Consider the following 22,699-nt stretch of genomic DNA (forward strand, 5'->3'; position numbering starts at 1 on the left):
GTGCTAGGATCTAGTCTAAGATCCACAGTGCATTTACATCTCCGTGGTTTCCTCCAATCGTGTCAAGGGGCACATGATGTCATGTCTCATTGTGAATCATGATCACGGTTTAAGTTTTATTTGAGGGGTTTGTCCCCTATAAAATTATAATTTTTCTTTCTGTAATTAAAAAATGTCTTGGGGGAGCCACTTTGAGACTATGCAAATATTTTGTGTCTCCTCAAACTTCTGCCCATTGATTTTTAGCATCTATGGATGGATTTTGCCTGGAGTCAGGGTATTTTGAACCAAGTAGAAATAGCATTCCTTAATGGATGACATGATGATAAAAGTATATCCTGTCCCAAATAGGGATTTAGAGTGTGTTTCCTATAGACTGAGGTAGGCTACTAGCACGGAGGGATGATGATGCAATACGTGAATGGAGCACAGCATTACTAAATGTTGGGGCGTTGGCCAAGTACAAGTTGATGGTCATGTACCTTACCTGGGAAGGACTGTTGACTTGTTAATGATCATGGAGGCAAATGTTCCGAGGACAGTGGCCAAGTATCCTGGAACCTCAGACCAGAGAAACATTAGAGGACAAGACTTTATCTGTGTTCCCTTTGTGGTTTTATCTTTCTTTCAAACCAGCAAGAGTGCCATGGATTAAGAGTTAATCTTCCTGTGGTATAATGGTTGGGGGTTGGCATGTAAAAGACTTGCATTTTCTTCTCCTGGTGGAAGGCCACTCCAAAGTGACACTAAGAAACCAGTGTTGGTAAAATCTTGTTCTATTGTGGGTGGATGGAGTATGTTGAGATCTCAAACTCAGTGGGGCCCTGAATTTCCTGAGTAGCCACTTTAAGTAAGTGCCCATTATTAGATATGTTTGGAATATGGGAAGGGGACATTTTCAGTAGAAAAGATGAGCATTAGAATACAGTGTTCAGTAGATGTTTGATGTACAAAGCACTGCTTTACTATCTCACTTACTGCTAATTGATGTAATAAAAGATTTGTTGGTAGTTTGAAGAAATGAAGAACAGCCTCATTTTGTTGAAGACTGACAGGATGAAATAATTTGCAAAACTGATTTACAAGTCCAATTGCTGTAGTCTATGGGGCAGTCGATCAATCTGAAAAAGAAACAGGTTCACTTAGGAAGATAAACAATGCATTTAAATGCGTCTGTTGATTCTTACTAAAAAGCACAAGTAGTAACAGATGAAGGGGAGAAATACAATCAATCTTTAGTATTATCAAGAAATGTGTGAAGAAGTGAAATCATGATTGACAACCTTAGTTAAAGAGGGCCCCTGGATATCACAGATCCTGTTGGCCAATTTAGGAAAACAGTTTGACAGTTTTTTATAGAGGTAAACGTACACTTAACCATGTATGACCCAGCAATTACCAAGCAAAAGGAAAACATATACCAGTTTACCTGAGTGTTCAAGCAGTGTTGTTCATAATAACACAAAACTGTAAAATCCATTCACATGTATTTGTAGTAGTGAAAGAATAAAAGCCCATCGAGGACTGAAAGAATGAAAATCAGCTCAGACTAAAAAAGAAAAAAGCAGTCCTGCTGTTTCTCAGGCTGGGAGGACATATGATATGAAGCCAGCTGCAGGGTTTATAGGAAGCGCTGCTTCTCCCAAGGTCCTGGAGCAGCAGGAACTAGAGACTGCTGCTGTCTCCCCAGTGTTGCCCCCACTCTGCATTACTCTCCTTTGCAGAGGAGACTCAGTTGCTAAACGGCCCTCAGTTCCAGTTTAATCCTTGCTTCTCCTAGTCCTGCCTCAGAAACAGCATCCAATTCAGAACTGGTCTCCGTTTCTCTTAGACTCTCCTCAGAATCCTTCAACATGAAATCAACAATTCAGAGAGATTTCTGCATCCATGTGTTCATCGCATTATTCACAATAGCCAAGATGTGGAAGCAGCCCAAGTGCCCATCAGTGGATGAATGGATGAAGAAGATGTGGTATATATACACAATGGAATACTACTCAGCCATAAAAACAGACAAAATTGTGCCATTTGCAACATGGATGGACCTTGAGGGTATTATGCTAAGCGAAATAAGCCAAACAGAGAAAGACAAATACCATATGATTTCACTCATATGTGGAAGATAATCAAACACATGGATAAGCAGAACAGATTAGTGGTTACCAGAGAGGAAGGGGGTGGGGGAGGGGGAAAGGGGCACATATGTGTGGTGATGGATAAAAACTAGACCTGGTGATAAACATGATGCAGTCTTTACAAAGACTGATATATAACAATGTATATCTGAAATTACACAATGTTGTAAACCAATATGACCTCAATAAAATAATTTAAAAAAAAAGAATCCTTCAGAATCCCTACTCTCTTGTCCAGTGCCATTCCACAGCTCCTCACAGTGGCTTCCTCACTGCTCAGTCAGTCTGATTTTGACAGACTCCACACTTGCTCCTGTTCAGTTTAGCTAATTAGGCTTTAACAGTAGCCCAAAAACTGGAAACAGTGTTCATCAACAGATGAATGGATAAGCAAGTTTATGTTATAGTCAGTCCATGGACTACAACTCAGCAATAAAAAAGAATGAACTACTGATCTATCCAACAACATGGACCCATGTCAGAAGCCTTACAATGAATAAAAGAAGCAAGACAAAAAAGTACATACTATATTAATCGATTTATATGACTTTAGGAAGCAGAACTATTCTGTAGTGATAGAAATCTGATCAGTGGCTGCATGGGGCCAGGGTTGTGACCTCAGATGACCACATCCACTTAGGGGACTTGCTTGGGAGAAGATTGGAGTGGTGCTTACCGAGTGTGTGTATATACACATTTGTTAAAATGATCAACCTTTGATTAAAATATGTTGATTGTATGTATATTATGCCTTAATGAAGTTCAGCAGAAGAGTATGAAACGCCATGGTGTTAATCCATTGTTGGGGTGAGTTGCAAGTAATGGGGTTAGCAGCTGCTCTAAATAGTTCCCCAGAGGGACCTAGAATATAACCTTAGATTGACCTTTTTATAACAGTGCTCTGTGGATGGTTTTGGGTTCATGTAAATGCAGAAGGTTAATTGGTCCTTGCTGCAGTAAGCAAATTGTCCCTGTTATCAGCATTATTTATTATAAACCGCCTGATTGGCAGGGTTACAGCACCCAGAGGGATGTGACATCGCACATACTCCCAGAGGGCTTCATGTCAAGCACTGAGAAGGATAGGTAATGAATGGAGGGAGGAAAGCTTCCTTGAGTCTGAAGTGGCCCAGCCTGCATCATCCTTTCTTTTCCTTGGAATGGAGGGGCACAGAGCTGCACCTGAGATGCTGCCAGACCTCCTTATGAATGGCTGCTTGCCTGAGCTTATTCTTGCCTGTTTTGTGTTGGATAAAGCTGAGTCAACTGGTGTTGGCAACCTATTGTAGTCTTTCAGTCTTGTCAACTCTGGACCCAAGTGCAGCATGCTGTGTGTTTCAGTAATCATCGTAAACAAATTCTATTCTCTTGTATAACGTTATAATTTATTTTCTTTTCTCAGTTAAGCCTTCGAGCACAAAATGTTACATTGATGGATCAGAAGAAATTGGAAGTGACTTTAAACTAAAATGTGAATCCAAAGAAGGTTCACTTCCATTACGCTATGAATGGCAAAAACTGTCTGACTCACGGAAGCTGCCCACCTCGTGGTTACCAGGTACTGCTGATTATACAATTTGTACCATGTGCTGTTGATTTCGGGTTAAATCTAGTAGGGTTGTGTGTGTATGTACATGTATTTCTTAATTCCCAAATACCTTCCCTTTTTTATACAGAACAGTCAGGATTCCCTGGGAATTATTCAGCATTTTATAATGACAACTTAGTGTCATGTAGTATACACGAAGAGATATTTTTATAACGATGTCACTGTTTAGGATATTATAATTTGTTTCTTTGGTATTTGTGCTGAGGAAGATTCGCCCTGAGCTAACATCCACTGCCAATCTTCTGGTTTTTGTTCGTGAGCCGCCACCACAGCTTGGCCACTGACAGGCGAGTGGTGTAGATCTGTGCCTGGGAACCGAACCTGGGCCCCCAAAGCGGAACGAGCTGAACTTAACCACTAGGCCACCGGGGCTGGCCCTGGTATATACTTTTTAATTTATGATAATACTGATGGAAAATGTTCATGATCATAAATTAGTAGTGGCTAAGTTATACCAACAGCTGGGTCTTGAGTGCTTTGCTGAGATTCATGTTGAAGATTTGGTGATTTACCCATGGTGTGTCTGTAAAACAAAAAAACACCTGTGTGACACTAACTAGAAAGTTACAAATTGGTTAAATCTGATCACTTACCTTTTGTTATAATTGACTTGTTATTCAAACTGATTACCAAGCTCCACCCTGCCTACCCAGGTCTTAAGTAGGATTTCTCTCCACTTCTCTTTCTTTTTTTATACTAAGATGCCAGGCTATATAACCCCTTCTGACTTGCTTTTGTATGTTTCTTCCATCTGGGGGGATGAAATAGGTTTTACAAGTCTTCCTGCTGCACCAAAGAGCATTTGTGGCATGGGATATTTTCCGTGATCACTGTGGCTCTGCTTCGGCTGAGACTCTGCCTGACTAAGGCAGCCATGGTTACTTTCGCATGGATACAGATGAACTGGAGGCACAGTTGTTTGCCTTCTGGAGACATGCATGTGTCTCCCTGGCAGTTTGTTCTGCACCCAGCTTCATTCTGTCTCACTTTTACCTGGATTGTCAAACTTAGTAGGGTTTGCCTTAACTAAAAACCCAGCAATACAATACTGTAAAAATGGGGTTTGCTCTTTCCCCTCCTTTTCTTCCCATAGAAATGACTTCACCTGTTATAACTGTAAAAAATGCCAGTACTGAGTATTCTGGGACATACAGCTGTACAGTCCAAAACAGAGTGGGCTCTGATCAGTGCCTGCTGCGCCTGGACGTCGTGCCTCGTAAGTGTCTTCTGTCTGTCTATTATAATCCTGTTGTTTTCCTTGCTTTTGTACAACCTCCTTTGGTTCAGGCAGCAAGTGCATGTTGAGGGAAGGGGATGCTAACTTTGAGCAGAGCGCTCTGTGGCTTGGTTATTAGCTTTCATAAGTCATGGAAAGGAAAAGAACACTACATTTTATTCATAAAACCTTCTTCATTATTCTAGCAACATTAAGAAGGTGAGAGTTATCAAATCAACTCTTGCACCATATTTAGCCATTATAAGTACAAGCTGTTTAGATCATTCTTATAGGCCAACCAAGATGGCTGTGAATGTTAAAATTTTTTAGTCTGGTTTTATCATTTTTATGCTTGAAATTACGAAGTTCAGAAGAAAGTTCTTTTAGTGGATTTTCCCCTGAACCAAAAAAAAGCTAGTTAATTTGTCTCTTAAAGTTAATATATGCAGTGAAATCAGTCTTGTCAATGTGTGTCCTTACCTTCAATATGACTAAATACAGAATTTTTTTACTATTAATTATTTTCTTATTAACATCTTATTCTAGCTTCAAACAGAGCTGGAACAATTGCTGGGGCTGTTATAGGAACTTTGCTTGCTCTAGTGCTCATTGGTCTTATCATGTTTTGCTGTCACAAAAAGCGCAGAGAAGAAAAATATGAAAAGGAAGTTCAGCATGATATCAGGTAACTAAGTGACGTGAGTTGACTGATGTATACTAAATTTGTTATGTCTCTAGAGCATTAATCTCTTAACCATCTGCAGCATTTACCCCCATGAGAACTGGATAAGGCTATAGCTCTTCTCAAGACGTTTGAAAGCTTTTACTTGCAATTTCAAGTGTGCAGATCCAGCCAACCTCCATCATGCCCTCCCCCCGCCACGCCATTTTGCACCCCATTTTGAAAACCACTGCAAAATGCTTATCTCAGGACTATGCCTTGTCCCAATAAAGTCCAGGCATGAAGTTTTCAAAAAATGGAGCAGATGTTAAGGTTTAAAATAAAAGACCTGATTGTATTAAGTGACATAGGTAGTTGATGGAACTATTGGTAATGTGATTTTATTTTTTAGAATTTTCTAAACCAGTATATCTTAACTAGAATTGCACATTGGATTATAGAACTTTCAAAAATAATAACAAATGACTTAAATAACACCCAGGAAATTGACATTTGGTAGATCTAAGATGGGATCTGGGCACTTGTATTTTTAAAATCCACCAAAGGTAACTGAGATATATATTTTTTGTTAATGCTTGGTGTGAAAATTCTTATGCCAAAATTCCCAGTTTTTGCAAACTTAAATCGGCTAAGTTTTCAGCTAAGGTCTTAGATAAGTAACTTTCATAACAAAAAAGATTTTTTTCTTTTTCTTTCTTTTTTTTTTTTTTTGGTGGAAATATATCTGTAGGTGTTAATGCTTTATCAACTATAAGGTGTTATGTGACTATAACTAGATTATCTTGATCAGTGATACTAGAATATGAAGATATTTGAGATTTATTCCTTGTAAGACATTTACAGAATCACAAATTTTTGTGAAAACCACATTCATCATGTGTGAAGATACACACTCTATAAGTGATAAATTTGGGACAAATACACAGTTCACGATATTGTGCTTTATCGTGCTTGCTTTTTTTGTGTCACACTTTTATGTACTTAATGCTTAAATAGAGGATCTTCCCTCACTGCCACCCATGATTCATAGCTTAGATGATTGTAGGTTTTTAGAAACTTGTTCTTTGGGGGCCAGCCCCGTGGCTTAGTGGTTAAGTGCACGCACTCCACTACTGGCGGCCCGGGTTCGGATCCCAGGCGCGCACCAAGGCACCGCTTCTCCAGCCATGCTGAGGCCATGTCCCACATACAGCGACTAGAAGGATGTGCAACTATGACATACAACTATCTACTGGGGCTTTGGGGAAAAAAAAAGGAGGAGGATTGGCAATAGGTGTTAGCTCAGACCCGGTCTTCCTCAGCAAAAAGAGGAGGATTAGCATGGATATTAGCTCAGGGCTGATCTTCCTCACCAAAAAAAAAAAAAGAAACTTGTTCTTTAAACTTATATTGGGATCTTTGCTTTCTAGGGAAGACGTGCCGCCGCCAAAGAGCCGTACGTCCACTGCCAGGAGCTACATCGGCAGCAATCACTCATCCCTGGGGTCCATGTCCCCTTCCAACATGGAAGGATATTCCAAGACTCAATACAACCAAGTACCAAGCGAAGACTTTGAACGCGCTCCTCAGAGTCCAACTCTCCCACCTGCTAAGGTAGCTGCCCCTAATCTGAGTAGGATGGGAGCGGTGCCGGTGATGATTCCAGCACAGAGCAAGGACGGGTCTATAGTATAGAGCCTCCGCACCTTTCATCTCTGCTCTCTGAGTTTCCTCTCTTCTCTTGAAACATGAAAACCTGTTCTGTTCTAAATTTTGTTACCAGCCTCATAATATATCAAAAAGAAGTTAAGCAGAAACTGTAAGAACTATACTTCAGAAGTTTTGTTTGGTTATATTGAATAGTAAAGGCATTAAAGTTACTAAAGAGAAATTCACCATCTGAAAAAGATTTCCTTTAAGAGGTCAATTTTATAGGTTTCTAAATATCAATACTTAAGTAAGATGTAGCACTTTGAATATGAAATCATAGGTGAGGAAATTGGTGAACTCACATGCACACCAAGTTGATACTTGAAGCATCTGAAAGTGGTACTTTATAATTTCTGCCGTTATTTTTAGGATGCCTTTGTCAATTAATTTATGACCCGGTAGTCCCCCCAAACTGGCACAGAAACATTCATGGCAAAATACTTATATACATTTATGTTTGTTCTTGTTTTTATAGCTTCTTTGAAAACTCTAAATGTGTTGAGAATAGCTCTAATAACATAGAAAACACTACAGTGTTCTAGAAATTATTAGTTTTACTTCGGAGTCATTCATAAACCTTGTCTATGAAATGATTTAAGTATTTAATTGATAGACTGCTACAGGCAACAGGGACATAGCTCTTTTATATGCTAAAATAAATGAGCATCTATCAGATTTATTTAGAAAGTTTGCTATCAGCTACCTCCAGTGATGACACTAGTGGTGAGGTAGCGAGGGTGGATTTTGTTGATAAGTGAGCTGATGCCTCGGGGCCTCTGGTGGTCTTCCGAACTATGACCCGCCAGATCAAATATAGAGTATTGTACAGTTCCCAGCTAAATACTGCCCCTCCACTTTAGGTGATATTTTTCTAATAAGAAAAAATTATAACTCATTTATTATTTGACAATTACAGATGGAAATTCCCTAATTATTGATTCCAAATTTTAAATGTGTTTTTTTTTTTTTTGGATAGTGTTGCAAATTATGTATTCTCAAAACGTAGTTCCTAAATTTACTCTCTTGAATGCAGTTCCTGGAGGATGTTTTCTTCATAGACTCAGAATGATGAAATAGAGTTTAAACTAGTAAGTGTCCTCCATTGCTTCTGTATTTCAAACTTGGGAGGATGTGCAGTTGCTATTGTATGGCCAACATGTCTTTGTATAGTTGCAGAAAATCAAGTTGAGCTTTGAGAAGTTTGAGTCTTAGTTTTGTGAAAGTGATTTATTCTTTAAAAATAAAAAGAAAGAAATGAAAGCAAATGGAGTTAAAGGAATACTCCTAACTGCCAAATGTGTTAAATACTGTTTTAGTGGAAGAAAGTGAATTTATTGTGTTTCCCTTAAGACTGTGAGGGAGTGTGGCTATAGTAGAATGAGCCAACAGTTTCTTTATAGTAAATGAGGTCTGCAATAAATATTTTAGTAGCTCTAAAACCTTTTCCCTAGATTTTAGTAGGGACTTGGTTTCTCTTGATCTTTTTGGGTGCTGTGGTGGTAAATGCTACATTATAAAGTAATGTTGGCATGAATTTATGACTAGGCAGAGTATTGTGTGCACTTCTAACGGTAAATTTAAGCTGAATGTCTGTGTAATGGATTAGTGTATCGTTTTACATATTTGAAAGCATTTTTTAAAGTAAGTTTTAACCTTACATAATATTGCTTTTCTACTGTGTTAACATTTTCATCTGTGCCTTTTGGATAATTTAGTTTGTATTACGAAGTTCTGGTGCCTATGAGCTAGCTATCGCCTGAAAGGTGCTTAGAGGTGAAGGTACTGTTCCTGACAACGCATCACTGTGACTCCCTGCTGTCCTCACACTTCCAGTCTTGCCTCCTCTTCTCTGTTCTTTTTGGATGCAACTTAACTGTTTGTGGTCTTCATAAAGATTTTAAAATTTCAACATCCCCAACACTCTTTGTGTTTCTGATTTTATAACAGTAGCTGTTTGAATGCTGGATGTCTGGCCTGTTTTATATGAATAACATTTATAAGATATTATAAGAGTAAATAACAGATCACAAACTTTAATGATAAAAATTTTTTGGTCTTGCCTATTCCTGATTTCCATAAAATGAAGATTATGCTATCAGTCTAAGTAGGAATTACTAGAAAAGGTGGACATCCGTGAGACTTTCTAGTCTAGGTTGGCTATAAGTAAATCAGAATCTCTCCTAGAAGCACTTTGAGTTTAGGTCCATACCAACCACAGCCTGAGATAGGAGATTGTTAGAATGGGTTATGTGACCTTCGGAGACCTACGGGGTGTGACTGAGTTTAGAGGACAGAATTCAATTTTAGGCCTATTTTTCTTGTGACTCCATTGTAAGCTTCAGTTAATCCAAAGGTCAGATAGTACTAACTTCCCCAGTAATTCTCAGTCATCATTTCAGTTGAGCCAGAGATCAAATATTTGTACTAGAATTACTATTGGTAACGATCAAACAATTCAACAAAAAATTGTTATTCAGGCATTTCCCTTAGCAAGCCGAACAGCATAGTCAAGGATGGAACTGCATCTTCGAAGCAAAACCATTTGATTCCACTTTACACCTGCGAGACTTGACACCGTCTTTTTGAGTTATGCAAGATAACTTGAAAAGAAATGCTGTAGAGGATGTAGTTCTCTGCTTTGAATATAGTAGTTTATAGGTGTTCTTTTTCTTATTAGCAGTCTTACTAATATTCCCCTGTTAGAAGGCCAAAAAAAAATCTCTTTATTGATTACACTGACCAGTTATTCCGGGGCAAATAACTTCCTTTAAATTTGGGTTATCTGCCGTGGAGTTGTTACAGTGGAAACACAGCCTGAGTGTGTCTTAGGGGAGGTTAATTCAAGAAACACAATTAGATTATGGATATGAAGAAATACCTGATTTTCATTACAAAGATAATTTTTATGATTGAGTTCTGGAAATTCAAAGCAAGTGAAGGGGGCAGTAAACATTTTGATTAAATATAAAGAGAACCCATTGCATGAAGTTGGATATCAAATTCTGTAATGCATGGCTTCTTGAAATAACTATTCTCTGTCTTTTTATGTGTGTGCAGCATGTAAATTTGAAGTTATGTGAATGTTTAAAGTTTTTTTCTAATCTCTTTTCATCTCCACAGTGTTTAGGGCTTTCACATGCCTTACTCCAGCGTGAACAGAAAAAGTCCATATTTTATGTGGTTAATGCTTTGATGTGTCATGTAAGGAGTAGTTTGTAGAAAATGTTGGCACAATTTTAACTTTTTAGTGGCTTGTGACATTACATATTATATATATGTACATATATCTTTATAATATTCCTGTGTTTAGTAGTGTAAATGTTCTGGGCAAGTTTTAATATTTCAAATGCCTTTGGATATTCTTGCAATAAAGGCAACATGTTCTGCAGTTGGATTTTTTACTTGTTTGCCTATTTTGACACTAAAATGGTTCATAACTGAGCGCAAGTTTTACTCATAAATATTATAGAAGCAGGGAAGAATAATAAATAAATCTATGAATTGTGGTTCTGTTTATCTTATGGATGGTAACACCAGCAAATAATTTGCTTCATCTAGCCTCTTACTATTAATTAAAATCAAATTTTACAAAATATTCTGTTTTGTAATTTAAGAGCATGGTGAATATCAGTTGGGTTTGGTTTTGGTCATGAAGACTAAAAGCTTTAATCCAGGAAGAACTCTCTGATTTCTGCTAACTTGTTTATTGACACATGTGTTAAGAGAACCACAGCTCATTGATTCACTTATTCTCGTCCCTAACTGTGAATTTTTGTGATAAATACACTTGTACTACTGAGAAAAAATATTTTGACACTTCACATATACAAGTAGAGAACTGATAGTGTCAGTTTCAAAAATGATTTTGTATTTAAAGTTTCTGGCTTAGGTATCCAATGGTGCAGATTTTTAAGTTTGTAAGAACAAAATTTGTTTAAAAAAACAAAAACTTGCTCTAGTTTTGTGACCTTGTGTACTTTTAAAATAAAATCAAGAAAGCAGTTTCCTGCCTCATGGTGTGGCTTCATTGTGCCTTTTTAAAAAGTGTCTCCTTTATAAGGCTTCACTCTGCTGTTCCTCCCTGCTTTCCTGAGTCAGGGTTTCCTTTCCCTCCTCCTCGCATCTTTTGTTACACAGAATGAAGATCGATTACACATCAGTGAAAACATGTCAGACATACATATATATTTCCCCACTCCTGTGCATTTATATGACAGACAGTATATAACATAATATAATATTTGGGGTTGAAACCTCCGAAGTCCTGTGATCATTTCACAATTTCCAGTACAAACTCAAAGAGTTTTTCAGATGCATTAAAAATGTGCACGCATATATGTATTAAATACATACGCATCTAGTTATGGTTTAAAGCTATTTTCATTGACTCTAAACATTGATTTCAGAAAAAAACAGGATGGGGTAATAATGCTTCTGTAAGAAGACATTTTGAGGAATGTTTTGTTTATACGATAATTCCTCAACCTTGGCACTTTCCGGCTGGATAATCCTTTGTCATGGGGACCCTCCTGTGCATTGTAGATGTTTAGTAGCTTCTCTGGCCAGTAGCACTTTTCCTCCCTGCCCCAGATGTGACAACCAGAAACGTCTCCAAACATTGGGGTGGGGGCAAAATCGCCCCCATTGAGAACCTTTGTTTTATACTAATGTGAAATTTTCTACTCAGGTCGAAAGGAGAAGAGCATAGGCCTTGGAGTCAGACATGTTTGAATACCACTTATTACTAGATGCTTTCCTTAGCTTTAGTTTCCTGGTACTTAAAATGGGGATAAAAATACCCACATCACAGGGGATGTTGGAAGGTTTTAAAGAAACAGAATTGATATAGTAATGAAAATTCTTTTCATTTGTCCCCGGTAGCTGGGATGCTAAGAGTGATACACAGATTTTCAAAGAATCAAGATTATAATAAAATATGCTAAGTGAAACTGCTGAGTATAATTTAATGCCTTTAATTTAGACCATATTTTAATCTTGTGGCTCTAAAGGCTGGATCATATTTCTGGTTAATTAAATACCAAATGGCAACACTGATGAAATTGAGACAATTGAATATAAAGTAATTTGTATTAAATCAAAATGGTCTAGTTTTAAGTCTAAGGCACAATCAAATGTAATTTCTAAATGCAATAAAGGCAACAGTGAAAAGATCAGGAAGCCAGTCCTGGGAACTCAGCTTAGTTTTTCTTGCCCCATATTTCTGAGGTATAAATCAAATGTGATTGGTTGTTTTGTTACTTAAATTTTTTAAAGTTTGATAACTGTACAAAAAAAAGTTGTCCTAATGGTAACTGCAGAAAAAGAAGAATTTCTCGAATTAATAAAGATCCAAGAAGTAAATTTCCATCTAGTTAACCAAGGACTAGGTCCTTGATCAGTTTGCTTCTCGTTTCACTGCTGAGCTGTGAAAATTCGAGCTCTAATGGAGAATGAGGGAGGTGGGAGGAGATACAGGACCGAGGTAAAGCCTGATGTCAGTCGCCAACAAAGTACAACACGCCATCAGGATCTTGACTTCTCTCTTTCTAAGTCGTTGTCCCCAGTTCTAGTGGATTGGTTGTCTTAAAATGTGAATATGATCATATTAAAAACCAGATCATCTTAATCTGATAGAAAAGGTCTCTCATGGTCCATTCCTTTATCTGAGGTTTATTTTCTCCACACCTCCAGGTACACCTTTATGCAACAGCAGGAGGCTGTGGTTCCATACCTTTGTAAACAGGCAGTTTCCTCAACCAGAGAACAGGCCCTCCTTGTTTACATGCCCTGCCAAGTGTAACTGCAAACACTATTTCCTTTGAGTCATTTTTCCTGATTCACACCCCTGCCCTTTATTGACAAGCTAAATTGAGGGTGTGTCTGGGCCCTCAACATTGCCAGTATAGGTTTTTTGTGGCCCAAAACCTTTTTCATTCTATTTAACATGCCCTCATTACAAGTTTGAAGCTGATTTATTCGCCCTTATCCTCAGTGCCTAACTCTGACTTGCATAATGCTGAATGAATTTTTAGAATGGAAACTACGGGCACTAAGGGCAAGTATGCATTCTTTAAGTACGGGTCAGGTGTTCTGCAAGACAACTGGCCTCGGGTCAGGTGTTCTGCAAGACAACTGGCCTCGTCTCTTCTAAAAAGGCAGTGTCAACAGAAAAAGGGTGAGTGTGTGCATGAGGTGAGGGGAAAGTCTGCCCATGGCTTAGAAAGTTAACTTGTACAAATACAGAATGAGAAGACCTGACTCAATAGGAGCCAACACAAAACAAACCTAATTATTATAAAAACCTGGAGAAGTGGAGAAACCTTTTAGAAATAAATTTCTAAAACCTTCCTCAGAGATGCTAACTGAGTAGGTCGGGGTGAATTAAAGAAATGAACAGTATTATGTCAGTTATTTTTGTCTTCTTACGTGATTAGTGTTCAGAAATGACTAGTCATTTACAATTCATTTCTATGTGTAATTGCATTAGTTTGCTAGGGCTGCCATAACAAAGTTCCACAGACTGGGTGGCTTAAACGACAGAAATTTAGTCTCACAGTACTGGAGGGTAGAAGTCTGAGATCAAGGTGTTCGCAGAGTTGGTACCTTCTGAGGGCTGTGAGGGAAGGATCTGCTCCAGGTCTTATTCCTTGGTTTGTGGATGGCCGTCTGCTCTGTGTCTCTTCACATCACCTTCCCTCTCTGTGTGTCTGTCCTTGTGTCCTAATTTTCTCTTTTTATGAGGACACCAGTCATATTGGATTAGGGCCCACGCTAATGACCTCATTTTAACTAACTGTAACTTCAATGACCTTTTTCCGAAAAAGGTCACATTCTGAGGTACTGGGGATTATGACTGCAACATAGGAATTTTGGGGCACAGAATTCAACCCATAGCAATAATGATGATTGGAAATTATGAAAAAAGACTAATAGTGAAAGTTGATGTGGAGCATGTGATGCCCAGAAATTTTTAACTTTTAGTGGTATAATAAAAATATCAGCACCTAAATAACTGTGCCAACGTAGTTATTTCATGGTTCTCAGTCTCCCCCATCCCCACCCCCAGGAGTGTACTATCTTTATTTCAAATATGTGTGGCCATAATACACTGTTAACCTCACATGTGCTTCTCAAGTGAAAAAGTAGTTGATGAAATGGTTATGGATTTGTCTTCTCTTATGAATCTTGCTGACAAGATGAAACTATATTTTTCCAGGGAAATAGTTTTAAAATAAGTTCAGTATTTTAAGTTACTTAGAGTTTTTGTGGATCTGAATTTTTTTTTAATATTTCAAATATAATGCACGATATAGAGTAAAATGTAAATCACAATCATGTTTCTCAATTTCTGTCCCCAGTTCTCTTCAAGAGGCATAGCTGTGTTTTAAATTCTGTTAGTTTTTTGAATGGGTAATCTATTCACAGGGCACAAAATTCATAAGGTATAAGAGTATATAGTGAGAAGTATGATCAATTTCTTATTTATCCTTCTAGAAATGCTCTAGACATATACAGGCACTTGTATGTGTATGAGTTTATCCTGGATATTTATATTGAAAAGTTGACAGTGAATGGATTGGTCATGGAGGGTGAGGGAATATTAAGTTTTTGATTGGAGCAACTGAAAAATTATGATGTTGGACTGGGAAAGATGGAGGGAGAAGCTAACTTGAAAGTAGAGTGTCTGTTTCTATTAGAATCTAGGCAAGATGATAGCAGGCAGGTGAATCACAAACCTGGACCTAAGTAGAAAACTCTGGGCTGGAGATAAAAATTTGGCCATCATAAGCACAAAAATAGATTTTAAAGATAAGAATAGATGAAATCATGGCAGAGAATGCAGCGAGAAATAAAGGTGGAAGTGGGAGCCCTGATTCTTTGAATGTTGGGGTTCAGTTTTGAACGTGGAATTTGGGAAGTTTATGAGATACCTAAAGGGAGATGTTGAACAGATACATGGATATATGCACCTAGCGTCTGAGAGAGGGCTGGGCTGGAGATTGAAGGTTGGGAGTCAAGAGCATGTAAATGTTAAAGATTATTAAAGACAAGTCACCAAACTCTGGGCACTTCACTTAAATAGGAAGTAGGAAAATGAAGGGGGGGAAATATATTTATATACATGGTTGATGTTGTGGGGGTCCAATGCTGCCAGCCAGTGGAGCGAGTATTCCTGGAAACTTTGGAAGAGCTGCTTGACTCCATCTGCTACTCCTCCTGTTGGAAGTTTTTCTAGTATTTTGAAGAGTTCCTATTTCTCAAATTTGGATTTTTATTTTGTAGGGGATTGCTGCTTTGGGAGAGGAGAAAAATGCCCATCAGGGATCCGTTGATTGAACAAATTTTATTTTGGTATTAAATGCAATAAGTGTAGTGTGGGGGCACCCTTCATCAGTACTCCCGACAGGGTAACACCATAAAATGATTTTGGGAGATAGCCTGCCAGGTTCTATTTGGATGACCTTAAACACACCACTCAACCTCTAGACTCCTTTTTCTTACCAATAAAATAGGGATAATAGTACCTACCTCGTAGAATTGTTCTGGGATTGATAAGTTAATACATGTCAAGCAGTTGGGCTGGCACCTGGTGAGTGCTCTATTAGCGTTGGTTGCTCTCATCATCATCGTTGTATTATAATAGTAATATTTGCCTCATTTCTTATTAATATAGGATAAGGTAACTATATCCCAGTTTTCCCAAGACAGTTCTCTCCTATGCCTGTTATCTCACTGTAATTACTAACAGCAATAAACCTTTAGCTCTCAAAAATGTCTCAGATTGGCCAATAAGATCTATGCTTACCCTACCTTTGGGGTTTGTAGAGAAGTTTGGAAGGAGAGTCTTGGTGATATGTTACTCAGCATGAAAAAAGGAAATGGCCCTATTCACCTCTGTCACTGTTGAATCACAAGCAGCACTAATATAGTTATATTTTAAATTTACATATAATTAAATTTCCTTTATGTTTAGATTGTCCCCAAAAGTCTAGAACATGCACCACTACAACTGTAATGTGTGGGATCGTTCCATGAGTTATTTAGAAATAACTTACCAGTAATGGGAAACAGTGAAGAAATTTCCATCTCTATAAGCCAGGATGTGTTTATAACTCATTGCATATTCAAAATTTGATTTTCATCTGCCTCAATGGTGGAATATTTTGAAAAAAACCGTTTCCTTGTTAGGACAGCATTGCAACAACAATAAATGAATTTAAAAATATTTCACCCAAATGATACCACTACCAAAACTTTTCTGTTCTATTTCTCTTCTAGTGTATTTAAGTATATATATTATTTTTAAAGTATATGTACTCCATTGGTTTCTTTTTTCCTACTTGATATTGTATCAAGGTACACATCTTACCTGTTGTTAGAAGTATTTAAATATATATCCATTTTAATAGTTGCATGGTTTCATTAAGTTGATGTTCCATGATTCATTATTTTCTTATTTTTGGATCTAGAGTATATTTCCAATATTCTGTTATATGTAATATTGCATTCCTAGAATTTTTTTCCCATTCTTTTGAAGAATTTTAGAGCACAGATATTAAAACAATGGGTTGTTAGGACAAATTAAGTTGTGGGATTTAAGTGAAACCACTGTTGTTTCTTACGACACCAGATCATTTCACAAGCTGTTTTTTGAGGATGCAGTGACACCAGATCATTTCACAAGCTGTTTTTTGAGGATGCAGTGATTTCTAGACTACAACTTGAGGAACCTGGTAAGGGGAAAAAGTGAAGTTCTGGCCTTTTTAAGCCAAAGGCATATGTAGGTTAATTCTACAAAACAGGGTGAGATCACTCAGTGTGTAGAATGAGAAGAGGACCCGGGGGTCAGTCCCCTGGGGCACAAAAGACCAAAAAAGAAACAATTTGGGGAATGAAGTCATTCACGCTGACAGACCAGTTCTGGTGGAATGGTAGGGCCAACCCTTACTTCAGTGTATTGAAGCATGAATGAGGTCTAAGGGAGTAGAAATACAGGTAGCATTTAAAATGGCAACTGGCTCAGATAAAAGTCGTCTACAGAGTCCAAATTATATAAAAGATGAAGTGGTTATTGCTTGTCTCTCCACCTCCCGCCTCCACCAGATCCCCACTGGCTCCTGAGACGTCTGGTTCATAAGACCCAATTTGAAAGCTATATTAGACTATTCTTTCAGTGTTCTTGGCCATGAAGGGAAGGAGAAAGCCAAGGGGCACAGTAATTAGAGTCTGGCAAAGGTTAGCTTGTGAGGATGGGAGACACTTGAGCATAATTAATGTAAGCTGTGGAGAAGGGGCCTGGAAAGAAGGAAGGAGCCAAAAGGGATGTGGTGGGATAAACTTGAAGAAGAGGGCAAGAACATTTTCTCCAGAGACTGAGGTGGGACAGTGAGTGAAGTTGGGAGCAGATTTAATAGGTTCATGGCTGTGTGGATGGGATGTAATCAGATGATCTGACTTTTCTCCATGAAGTTGGGGGTGGGTAGCTAGGTGGTAAGAGGACTGAGGGAAGAGGTGACATTTAGGAAATTTCAGGTGAAGAATGGGAGAGAGAAGAGGCTAAGCGCACAGAAAAGCGACTGAATGGTCCTGAGAATGCAGATGAAGTTTGGACCATGAATGTGTTACGCCGGGCCTGTTTAGGGTCTGGTACTGCAACTAAGAATAAGTGCTCAATAAAAGCGTGTTTGTATGAATTTATGATTTGTTTCATTTCTATTGCTTTTATAAAAGGAAACAACCTTTCCCATTCATTTACTACTGCTTATAGAGGTCTTGGAAGCATCTAACCTCAGGAAGCCCTGAAGAGGTGACAGACCACATTAGAAAGAAATAAGAATCCATCTGATTATGGAAGCAAATAGATGGCCATTGCTCTACAATTACCTATTTTCTAGGCAAGAGTTGATTAAAGGTCTCCACTTCCAGGTTAATTTTCTTAAAACACTTATGTTCACTCTCTTGCTGAAGAACTTTCCTGGACAATTTCTAACAAAGTCCAAACTCAAGCCTGGCTTTAGACTTTCACAACTGGCCCTCCACCTACCATACTCTAAGCTTACTTACACTTGCATATACATGTATATTTTTTTTCAAAAAAATAAGGTTTTATACACACTTTTAAATTAAATAAATCCTCTAAGACCATTCTGTATCTATGTATCCATTATGTATCATCTATGTATTGGTCTATCTAAAACAACCTTATTTGTTTTCAAAACTGTATATATAACTACATCAAAGTGACGCCGGATAACTTACATTTAACCAGTGTCCAGTTGATGGCCATTTAAATTGATCTCATCTTATTGATATAATGAGTAAAATGACAAGCAGTATGTTTGCATATACATCATTTTGCATATGGGTAAATGTATCTTTAAGGTAAATTTCTAGATGGGAGGTGCTGAGTAAAGAGTATTTTGATAGCTATGATTAAATACCTTCTTAAGAAGGTGTAGCAGCTCCTGCTGGCAGTGGATGAGAGTGCTTATCTCCCCTGAAATCCCCACCAATACTGATCCAACTTTTTGATCTTTCCCAATCTCTGAGAAGAAAATTATCTCATGGTTTAAATTCTATTTGTTCAGTTGAGCATCTTTTCCTATGTTTAAAAACCATTTGTATTTTTGAGAATTGTGTTCATAGTGTTGCCCATTTTTTTTTTTTTTGTGAGAAAGATCAGCCCTCAGCTAACATCTGATGCCAATCCTCCTCTTTTTTGCTGAGGAAGATTGGCCCTGGGCTAATATCCGTGTCCACCTTCCTCTACTTTATATGGGATGCCGCCACAGCATGGTTTGCCAAGCAGTGCGTTGGTGTGCGCCCAGGATCCGAACCTGCGAACCCCAGGCCGCCGCAGCGGAGCACGTGCACTTAACCACTGCGCCACGGGGACAGCCCAACCCATTTTTCTTTTCTATTACTATTCTGCCCATTTGGAGGAGCTTATAAATATTAATAAAATTAGCCCTTTGTGATATGAAATGGAACGTTTTTTGCCAGGTTATCCTTTTTCTTTGACTCTGTTTATGGTCTTACTTTTCTCTGCCCATGTAGTCCTAATCCTTCTGAAACTGTCCTGGTTCAACCTCACTTCTCGCTCCTTGAAACTGTACCTTCAGAGGAAGCTGGGGGTCACCTGTCTTCACGTGTTTGTCTCCTCTCCCTAAGCAGATGTTGGACTTCCAAAAGGCAGAGCATCTTTACATCTAAGTGCTCAACACACATCGATTCTCAGTACTCTTTGTTGATGATAATTGTAGCAGCTCTGGCTATGTTCATATCAAGGCATTGCCACATGTATCCCCATCACACTGTGTTTCTTCTTAATTTATCTTTGGTTTCTTCAAGTTTCTCGAGTTTTTGCTCAGAGCAGTTTTATGGAATCAGCACAAACTAAACTAATGAAGAAAATGAGTTATCTTGCACTTGAAGATGTGTCTAGGTCACATGTTAGGTCAGCTGTCACACACTATTCCAAGTTGAATGTTGGCTGCTGGCACTGTGCTCTTTTAGTATTGCTAAGCAGGACGTTTTTCCTCTCACGTAGTCCCAGAACTGTCAACGGTGAGAACATTTCCAGGGAACAGTAGAATGACCTTGCAGTTCTGAGAGGAGAAAGTGTGATAGAGAAAATACTAATGACTGCGACTTGGAACTTGTTGGAAAATCAGTCCTCCAACATTCAGCCTCCACCAGTCTTTTGCTCTACTGACAAGGAGGGGACATTTTATGTGTTTACAGAAAAAACAGAACACAAAGCAAAATGAAATAATTACATGAAAGGAAATGTAATCTCTGCCCTGACAACTAAAAGATATTATCTGCTATGTCTAGGACAAGGTAACTATGCACTGTATAGTAGCCAACAGGGCTTTATGAACATGTTTATGTAGGTTTGATTTAAACTTTTTGTGATATTAGGGGCAAAAGATTTGTGATATAGTTAAGTGAGGAGTTCATGTAGCAGTTCAAATTTTGTAAAAACAAAACAAAAAACCCTGCAAAATATGCATAGGCTATGTTATCTAGTTCAATATCATTTTATGGAAAAATCAAGATCCAGAAAGGTTTTGATTTAACGGCCACATAGTTAGGAACAAAATCCAGGTCTCCCGATTCCTGCTCTAGTATTTTGCTAGGAACCTTGTGTCCCTGGCATTCGCAGCTGAGAGAACTACGTATATAAAAGGAAAGAAGGGAAGAGTCAGAGTGTGTGGCTCGCTCATCTCTTTCTCCCCTCCCAGCAACATCAGCCAGGGAGAAGGCGAGTGAAAGGAGGGCAGACTGGCCTGACCAGTGCCCTCTGTTCCCTCTCCTAAACGTGGTCACCGATGCCCAAGGCATGCTGAGCATCCACAGCTGCACTCTCTCAATGCCCATGGTGGCCCCAGCAGGTGTATGACTGACAAGTGTCCGCTTTGTTTGGTACTAAGCCTGTTTATGCTTGTTATATTGCTGATTACATAATTTAAGTAAATTGTACATATCAACTGTACTAGATATGGTGAAAACAACGTATCTGAGGAAATGATTCTGTTGGCACACTGCTTCACAAATATATTGGTTTCACTCGACTGCAAGAAACCAAACTTTAAATTAGAATTGATAAATTGTGCACGCAGCTTATGGAGAAAAGAAAACACAGATAACTCCTAGCAACAGACCCATATTCTAAGAAAAATTCTTTACACCAAGAATTTGGTGACCCAAAGTATACCGATATATTTTAAAACATTTAAAATGTTTAAAGGATATATCATTTTTAATGGCTTCTCACTTAAACTTTTTTGATTGATTGGCACTCCTAATTGTGTCATGGAAGAGGGATTTTACTGTAGACCTGCATGCCAAATCCCTATGTCAGATCCTGTATTTTAACTTTTTGTGTATTCCTTTCTGGATTTCACAGTATCAAGCAAATGGTATTTTCAAAATTATTTACCAAAGGATCTTGCTAGCTGTCAATATCAGGTTTTATATATGGCCTGTCTTATCACTGGGCAACATCAGGAAACATGAAATCGTCAGATTTCACTTAGTAATAACTCAGATGACAAAACTGAAATTTTACATTTTTCATGTTCCAGCCACTTTAGACAAAGTTCAAAAATTTTAAATACACTTTCATTTTAATCAATAAATTTTATTTCACTTCTTTAGAAATGTTTGATGGATATCTGTAAGATGCAAAAACAATGTTTTTTTTTCCCATTGAGTTTAGTAAAACAGCCAGTTAACCACACTGGCTGTTTTTCTGTTGAATTTTACAGCTTTACTTATTAATATAACTCCCCAAAATTTATCATCTATATATATATTTTCTATGTGTGAATTTAAAAAGTTGGCAGTTCTGTTACAAGATCAACTTGTCTATTTCTGGATTTGAAAGGAATAGTCTCATCCCCCCACCCCAACCAAGGTGGTTTATATTTAGATATACAACTTAAAAGACGTTTTCCAAAAGAGATCTGTAGCTTAATATCAAATGATAAAGATCGATTAAGGCACATACATATGAATACCATGAAACTACTAAAAATTTTGTTTTAGGAAAAAAAATCAATGATATAAGGAAATGTTCCACGTTTTCAAATTGTATGACTATAAAATGAATATATTTCATATCATAACACAACGGTACAGGAGTATAAAAAGTAAAAGTTCCCTTTTTTTTTTTTCCAGGAAGATCAGTCCTGACCTAACATCCATGCCAATCCTCCTCCTTTTGCTGAGGAAGACCGGCCCTGAGCTAACATCTATTGCCAATTCTCCTCCTTTTTTCCCCCCAAAGCCCCAGGAGATAGTTGTATATTATAGTTGCACATCCTTCTAGTTGCTGTATGTGGGAAGCCCCCTCAGCATGGCCTGACAAGTGGTGCGTCGGTGTGAGCCCAGGATCCGAACCCGGGCCACCAGTAGCGGAGCGCGAGCACTTAACCGATAAGCCACAGGGCCGTCCCCTAAAAGCTCCCTCTTTTAAACATCCCCCATCCACTAAAATATTAATAATGCTTATCTCTGCTATAGAGATTATAGGTGATTTTAATGATCCTTCTCTGTGCTTTTAGGTATTTTTTCCCCTAAATGAACAATATTACTTTTATTAACAGAAAAATAAATCTAATAAAGAAATGTTTTGTTGTGTATAATAACTATGACATCATAATTAAAATTCTTGATTACCACTGGCAATTTCTACATGTAGCTCTATAGAAGAAGCAGTGATTTAAACTATAACCACTAATGCTTTTCATGGAGAAGGGAAATGATTATTTGCAAATACATTTTTTAGCTTGGAAGTTGGAAAAGAATATCTGATGCCCTCTTGTGGCCAGTAATTTTGCAAGGTGATTGATTCCTTTTCA

At 38.0% G+C, this 22,699-nt stretch overlaps 1 protein-coding gene across 3 annotated transcripts in view; it reads left to right on the forward strand.

Moving 5' to 3' along the window:
• The window catches only part of CXADR (CXADR Ig-like cell adhesion molecule), a 70,294-nt gene that overhangs the window by 40,995 nt on the left and 6,600 nt on the right, over window positions 1–22,699 (forward strand). Inside the window, exons 4-8 of one of the 3 annotated variants that reach the window (XM_058522945.1) lie at window positions 3,538–3,693; window positions 4,838–4,960; window positions 5,507–5,645; window positions 7,052–7,235; window positions 8,308–11,335. In XM_058522945.1, coding sequence (XP_058378928.1) covers window positions 3,538–3,693; window positions 4,838–4,960; window positions 5,507–5,645; window positions 7,052–7,235; window positions 8,308–8,337 — 632 coding nt within the window. In that variant the 3' untranslated portion in view covers window positions 8,338–11,335. Of the gene's footprint in view, window positions 1–3,537; window positions 3,694–4,837; window positions 4,961–5,506; window positions 5,646–7,051; window positions 8,288–8,307; window positions 11,336–22,699 lie in introns of those variants that run through there. The other 2 variants (XM_058522946.1, XM_058522944.1) reach the window with 2 other exon arrangements.

This window comes from Diceros bicornis, chromosome 27 (assembly GCF_020826845.1).
Source record: "Diceros bicornis minor isolate mBicDic1 chromosome 27, mDicBic1.mat.cur, whole genome shotgun sequence".
NCBI classification, from domain to species: Eukaryota; Metazoa; Chordata; class Mammalia; order Perissodactyla; family Rhinocerotidae; genus Diceros; species Diceros bicornis.